Source organism: Nesoenas mayeri (assembly GCF_963082525.1).
Source record: "Nesoenas mayeri genome assembly, chromosome: 11".
Classification (NCBI taxonomy): domain Eukaryota; kingdom Metazoa; phylum Chordata; class Aves; order Columbiformes; family Columbidae; genus Nesoenas; species Nesoenas mayeri.
This window is the reverse complement of record NC_137563.1, coordinates 17,624,135-17,631,420: the sequence shown is the minus strand read 5'-3', so window position 1 is coordinate 17,631,420 and position 7,286 is coordinate 17,624,135. Positions and strand designations below refer to the sequence as shown.

The window sequence follows — 7,286 nt, the reverse complement described above, 5'->3', positions numbered from 1 at the left end:
GGACGGGGGCGGGGCGCGTTGCTTATACGGACATTTTTCTTCGGCGGTCGCTGCCCCCCTCCCCTCTTCCCTCCCTTCCTCTCCACATCCCCTTCCTGGGGGCCGCGGCCAATAGGGGCGGGCGAGGGGGGCGGAGCCACGGCGGCGATTGGCCGTGGCGCGGACGGGCGTTCGGCGCACCCAATGGCCGTTCGGGGCTCCCCCCCTGCGCGGGGAGGGGCGGGATTTCCCGGGGAACAGAGAAGCGGGCAGCGCTCCGCCGCGGCGGCCGAGAGACGGTTACTCCATCTTACCCCCCCGCTCCACCGAGTGTCCCCCCCCGCCCCGCCCGGGGTCCCGGCGCCGTCTTCCCCCTCCGCCTCCGGGAGGAGGGGCACGGGGACTCCCCCACCTCACCGCACCGGGGACAGCCCGCCCCCGCCGCCCGCCCGGGAGGGGCCCGCAGCGGCCCCGCCGCCCCCTGACCCTGAGGGAGACTCGGCCACTGCCAGGGCCAGCTTCGAGGTAAGGGGGGAGGGGGTCCGACGGGAGAGGGGGGCGCCAGGCCCGGTACCGGTCCCCTCCGGCGATCCGTAGGGGGCGGGGCCTGGCGCCGGTGCCGCGCGCGCTGGCGGGGGGCGGGAGGGGGTGCTAGGGGTTTGGGGCCGGCGCCCGGTGCCGCTCCTCGGGGAGCCACGGGCCCGCGCGGGCGGTCGCGCGTCCTCCCGCCCCGCCCCGCCGGGCGTAAGGGGGTGTCCCGGCCCCGGCATGGCGGGAGCGGCGGGCGGAGCGTGCGGCGGCCGCTGGGCGCGCTGCGAGGCGGGCGCTTCCCTCCCCCCGCCCCTCCTCCCGCCCTCCGCCCGGTGCCGCTCCCGGGCTGCGGCGGGCCCGCCCCCCGCACGCTCGCTCCCGCACCGCACGGCCCCGGTACCGGCCGCATTGCGTGCGGAGTCCCCCGCCGGGGCTTCCCCCGGGGAGCGGGGGGCGCGGGCCTCCCGCGGCTCCGGCGTCCCCCCGCCCACCCCAACTTCCCGGAGAAGTTGCCGTTGGGAAGCGCTTTGCCGCCCCGCGGGGTCCCGCTCCGCTGCCCCTCGTACCCCATCCGGCACTTCCACCGTGCACCGGCCCCATCCCGCTCCCGATACCCCCCGACCCGGCACCGGGGTCGCCGAGGAATCCCCCGGCGCTTCTCGGAGCCCCGGTTGCAGTTTTTCAGCTCGATACCGCAGCGATCCGTAAGGACCTGTTGGAGCAACGTAAGATACAAGGATACCAGGGAGCTCCTCTTACACACGTTATTTTTTAAGCGTTTTTAATAGCGAACTGGCCTCTTGTTTTACACGTACCCTGCACGCGGTGTTGTGCCTCGAACTTGTCTGAGACTTGCGTCATTTCAGCCCCGATTTTTCATTCTTCAGGCTGCTACACATCCAGTGAAACAGCGTTTGTTTTTCTCTGGGATTGCTGGAGTCTGGCCGTGGGGTCCAGGTAGATTTAAAAATATGAGTGCACTTTGGTGTCTACTTGGCTAAACATCGTCATTTCTGCATTTTTCTGGCCCAGGTTTTTGCAGCCATTATTTGTGCAAATAAGATGTGTGTTCAGTGCACGGATGAAAAGGGTACGTCCCAGAAGAAAAGCATTTATTTGGACCACTAAAATGCTACAAAACTAAAAAATAATTTAAAATAGTGCTGGAACAAGCGATCGAAGGCATCTTGAGCTGTGCATGGATTTTTAATCTCTCACGTTGCCCAGAGGAATCGTAACCTGGTTTGTCCACTAAAATGTAACTTAAGGATGACCTCACACCTTACATTTTTTTTCTAATTTGTCACTTTTATATTCATCAGTTGTGCTAGAAGGTTTGGAGTCAGTAAACAAGTGGGAAATGCCTGATTTATTTCAGTACAGCTCTATCTGCACTTCGGTCTTGAGGTCCTAACATGCATTTTTTTTAAAAAATACAGTTTCAAAGAGAGCTATGTGTTTCTTTAAAATATTGTGCCATTACTACTATATAATAAAATGTCACCTCATAATAATATAGTCATTTTAAAGCACCTGTAGAATTCCTTCATCTCATCGAAGTGCCTTGGCAGCCTGGTGTCAGCCCATGCTGGATCTCTGGTAACAGAAAAACACTTTTTAGGGTCTTTTTTTCCCTGTCTGTGTGAAATTAGCAGTTTTTCAGGCCATTGTGCTCTTTGCAAAAGGAAGCTGCGCCTTCTCACCCCGAAGTATCTCATCCTCGTCCCTTCCACCCACCCCTTCTGGTTAAGATGCATGGTCTCAGCGTTAACTTGTTTGAAAATCTTCAGTGTGACTGTTCACTCAATAAAATGGCAGTAATTTGCTAAAGTTTTGGGAAATTCTAGGTCATTTAGACAGCTTTTGGGAGCAGGGTGGGAAGGGGGATGCCTTCCCGGAGCGCGGGCTCCTGGCACATCTGCAAGCATTGCGTTGGAATTGGCAGGCAAATCAGTTACGTTTCCAGGATTTATGATTCGTTTTCTGTCCATATTTCTGTTCTGGTCTTCTCCAGCGTTGGAAAGCTTTTATGGCTGTTAAAGCTGGAACAGAAAAGAGAGTTCCCTGATAGCTGTCATTTCAGCCTGTTAGGTTGGGGGGAGGCATTTCTGGGGACGTGCTGCTTTTTTTCTGACTCCTGTGGGGGTCTTGCTTCTATTTAAAAAAAAAATAAATAAAAGTATTCTGATGATTCTCTGTGTGTGTGGGGAAAGTGTACTCAGGAAACTGGGCAAAATGATGCTAAGCTCTGTACTGAGTGTAAAGCTCAGTTTGGATCGTCTCTTTGCAGTGGAGTTTAATGCCCAGGCTGTTTGCTGCTTTGGCAAAGCACATATCAGTGCCAGACCAACTTGTTACCCATCTGTACCAAGACAAGTGGGGTTTATTCATGTCCCTTTTGCCTTGTGGTTGGTTCTGGCGCTCAGTCTGCAGGCTGTCACCATGTCACCTTGCAGAAAACCCTCCTAACTGCTCCAAAAGCTCAGTGTAATGCTCTTCTAGCACCTTTTTCTTTTGGATGCCTCTCATTTCATTTTGGAATGACTCTCTGCTCACGGATGTGCCGCTCTGCAGTGGGACCATGGGCTTATTCCTGTGTTCTAGGTGAGGGATCCAGGCTGTGCGGCACCGTGCAAAAAGCACACCAGTGACTGCTGAACAAGCTGGGTCACGTTCTGGAAGTCTAGTGCACAGACAGCAGCACTGCCAGGGGCTGAGCTGGCTGCTTTCTAGCAGGCGCCGCAATATACAGCGTCAAAATCTGAAAATCCGATGGGAAACTTGTCCTGCTGTACATCTGTGATGACTCTGGGTTCGGAGTGGCCCCTCCAGGGTCCAGAGCTGTAGCTGAGACTTACTCTTGCTGCTCTTGAGTTTTGAGTCCTTGCTCCTTGGAAAGGAAACCTTCTAAAAGCCCCCGCAAGTGTTAAACACATCATCTGCAGCTATGTGATTTCCTTGCCCTTTTTCAGAAGGGTCCTTGGTCTGCGGGGACCAAAGTCCTCTCTAGTGGCACTGTCAGTACTTGGTACAGAAGTGTGGTGGTTCCAACAGGTGCTGAGGCAGCAGACCTTCCCGATTTGTCTTCTTCTTACTCTCTATTTGCCTTTTTGGTTTTGATTCGAACACTTATTTCACAGTGATCTCTAATGCCAGAGATGCTTATCTTATCCCTGCTTATCTGATGGGAAAGCCCGAAATTAAAAAAAAAAAGCAGATTTTTGAGATCTTATTTGATGAAAAGCTGCGGAGCTGCCACAGGAGAGGCAGAAGGGAAGGGATGCGCTCCACTCATGTTTATCGGTCCCGCTGGCCTACGCAAGGCAGATGGATGGGGAAGTCTGCTGATGAGGTTGGTGGGGTAGAATTTCATAATTCTGATGCTGTTAGTGAGACACAATGGACCTTTTTTAGGTTTTGGTTTTTGTTTTTTACTTTACCATCTAAGGATCCCATATGCATTTGTGGTTTCTGCCTGTAACACTGAGCACAGCCGGGAGGTACCATGGGTGGGGGGCTCAGAGGCGTGTTCCTGCACAGTGTACCTTCCCGGCAAAAGGGGAGCACTAATAACCTTGAAAAATAAATCAGTAGTACAGTTTTCATCCTCCCAGAGGCAGAATGTAGTGTACTCTAACTGAAGTTAGAAGGTAGTTTGGCTAGAAGCAATGCTGGGGAAAGGAGATGTAATTCGCCATGGACTGCACAGAGCAGGACTCAGTCTGTTCAGTTATTGCTGCGCTCTCACACGTGCCTTGGGTTAATGCTTTTAACAAAGGAAAGTACCTGAAGTGCGTGACTTGTTTTCGGTCTGTGCAGTCCTTGCTGTATTTCTGGGGCCTTTTCTTTTTTTTTTTTTTTTTCCGTCCCATTTTAAGATTACAGATGATGCAATTTGAATTGGGGCTTTCTAAATCTTCGAGTCAAAGTCCGTATAGGGATGCCAGAGGTGTGTGCTGCGTTTCTGAGAAGACAATATGAGAGTCGTACTGTTTGTAGTGTGATGGAGGGCGGGTAGCTGATGCAAGTCTTTAACCCTGCCGATTGCAATTATGTATTTTTCTTCAAAACACCTTTCCACGTTAGCTGGGCTTTGCTGTCGGCAAGGTTGCTGAGAGAAGTCAGTTGTTGCTGAGGGTCAGAGTGGGTGGAACTGCCTCTTTGAGCAGCAGGCTTTGGCTACATCAGTTTAAAATGACATGGCTAGTCTTGGGTTTCATCACAGCCTTGCTTCTGTATCAGCTGTGCGGCGTGCTGTAGGAGGGCAGGACTCGCTGCACGACAGCTCTCTGCAGCTTCTGCATGGGCAAGATCCTTGGAAGATGCCAGGTCAAGATCAGCAGGACTTCAGTGAGGGAACAAACGCACTTTTGGAGCATTCAGCATCATGTTTTCTGCTGCAAGATGCAGACCAGTTTCTCCTCTGGTGCAGGTTTCCTCACCATTCAGTGCTTCTCCCTCTGTGTAGAGGTTTGGTGGTGGTGGATGCCTAGAGTTAAGGTCACTAGTGTTCATCTAGGTACAGCAGAGTATGGAGATCATCTCTCTGCTAGGGTTAAAAAAGCCTGTGAATTACTAATCTTCGTTTAGTGGTGGTCTGCTGCGAGCCACAGCAAATGCAGACCCTAAATAAGAGTTTAGCAAGGTGCTGCCTAGGAAGATTGAGTAATGCTATTGACTGTAATATTGACTATATATATAGACTAGAATATGAACTTTTAAAGTTGAAGTACAGCGCTTGGGTAGAGGCAGAGTCCAAGCTCAGTGAGGGGAATTCAGAGGGAAGAAAAGCCTCCAGGAGCTTTAATTTTCACTGAACAGAAGCTTTAGTGTTGACCATTCAGCAAACTAGGTTTCTGGAAGATTGCTCACTTCGGCTATGAGAATCAAGAGCTCCAAAACCTGATGTTCAGGCTGCTGGGATGTGCGTGGTCACGTCTCCTCGGTGCTACAATGATTCCCACGGCCTCGCAGGGCTGAGATGTTTGGCGTCTCTTTGGGGAAAAGGCTTCTCCATCAGCCTAAGGTGGCATTTTAATCCTCGTAACTTGTAAGGGCACACGAGTCTTCCAGGCAGCTTCTGTCCTCAAACAGCCTCTGCTTTCAAGGTTGATTAGTCCATGCAAAGAGACAAGTGTGGTGTGGTGCTTTGGGAAGTGAGACACAAGCCTGGGACATTTAACAGCTGCCACGCCACCTTCAATGTGTATATATTCATATATATACATGTACACACACCTCATCGCAGACAGTGTGTTAAGCCTGCTGGAGCCGTTTCACTTCTTTGTAGGAAATCACGTATGAATCTTGTTTTTGAGAGTGTTCCTGCTTTGGGGATACCACATGTATGTGTCTGCGAACCAGCAGCTCTTGGTTGCTCCTGCGGGGAAGAAAAGCTGTTGCGCCACGGGAAGGGTGAGGGGCGAACCAGAAAAGAAAACAGAAGGTCTGGCTGGGGTACCAGCGTTGAGAGTAGAAGGGTATCCAGGTTGGGGAGCAGGTTATAAATAGGTGCCACCAAAGCTTTGCCCAGACTTTACTTGCATAGTCAGCCATTGTCAGGGGAAATCCTGGCTAGCTCTGCTTGCAGGATGGTGGTGTGTGACCAGCTTTGCTCAGTTTAGTCCCAGGCCTATTAGCATAAAACTGAACACTTCTGCAGAGCTGGATGTGGGCTGTGCTGGAGGGGAGTAGCTCCAAGTGAAGGTGTCTAACTCTTTATTTGTGAGCAGAGACCAGCTGAATTAAAAGACACCCCATGCAGGCACCATGAGCAAAATGAGCTCCTGGAGGGGGTTGCTCTTCTTTCAGAGGGTGTGCTGGAGGTCAGACCTGCTTAGGATTTGTAATTTGTAAGTAAAATCCAGCTAGCGAGCTTTCCTCTTCACTTGGGTGAGGTGTCCTCCTCTGCCTCCTCCAGCTGATTTCTACCTGCCAGGTGCATTGGGGACCTGATAAGGGACTGTTCCGAGAGGTTAAACTTGAAGAGCAGCTTCAAAAAGAAATGAAGTCATCTGCCTTCTTGTCCTGCCCCCTCCAAGTGAAAGGAGAGACTGGTACAGAGGGTCACGGAGGGGAAGACATCGCATTGCACGAAGCTTGTGTTTTCAAGCCCACCTTGGTCTGTTCTGAACCTCTGTACTGCTGGTTCCCATTTACTTATTTGATGTGCACTCAGATATTGGTAAATGATCTTTTGGTTAATTTAGTTAATGATGGATTTAGACTGTGAAGAGCTGTCCTGACTTGGTAGATGAGGACTGGCTTAGGTGGCTGTTGTACCGTTATTCTGGGGAACTTTCTTGCCTCTGGTTTATCAGCAGAAGTGTTTAACTTCACTGGAACAGAAAAGGACTTGCTTTGCGTAGGTCCTGATGCATCAAAGGCAGAAGAGGGTGGATTTTGCTCTGTCCTCTGTCCATCGAACTCTTTAATAAGCTGCACAAGCTTTGAGCACCCAGTGGTTTGATGAACAGCAGATAACATCTCAAGGATGGCAATAACTGTCAATGCATCGAAAATGGCACTGGAATTTGCTCACAGAAAAGAATAAGTGAGTAGTTCAATCAGAGCGAAGAATTCATGGCACTTTTTGGAGCAGGACAGTGGCAAAACCACCTGTCAGATTTGAAGTGAAATGAAGTTGCATAAAGACAGCTTGAAGTAGGGCAGGAACACACCTGCGTGTTGGAGAAGGAAAATACGGGAGGGGAGGCGGGAGCTGCTGGCGTCTCGGTGCTGGTGAGTGGGGCCAGGACGCTGAGAGGACGCGGCTG

General features: G+C 51.6%; 1 protein-coding gene across 4 annotated transcripts in view; it reads left to right on the top strand.

Moving 5' to 3' along the window:
* The first annotated feature begins 115 nt into the window (after positions 1-115).
* SIN3A (SIN3 transcription regulator family member A) overlaps positions 116-7,286 on the top strand; it is a 28,862-nt gene continuing 21,691 nt past the window's right edge. For 2 of the 4 annotated variants that reach the window (XM_080351534.1, XM_080351533.1), the window contains exons 1-2: positions 116-504; positions 1,398-1,467. In XM_080351534.1, coding sequence (XP_080207660.1) covers positions 184-504; positions 1,398-1,467 — 391 coding nt within the window. In that variant the 5' untranslated portion in view covers positions 116-183. Of the gene's footprint in view, positions 505-1,397; positions 1,468-1,738; positions 1,753-7,286 lie in introns of those variants that run through there. The other 2 variants (XM_080351535.1, XM_080351536.1) reach the window with 2 other exon arrangements.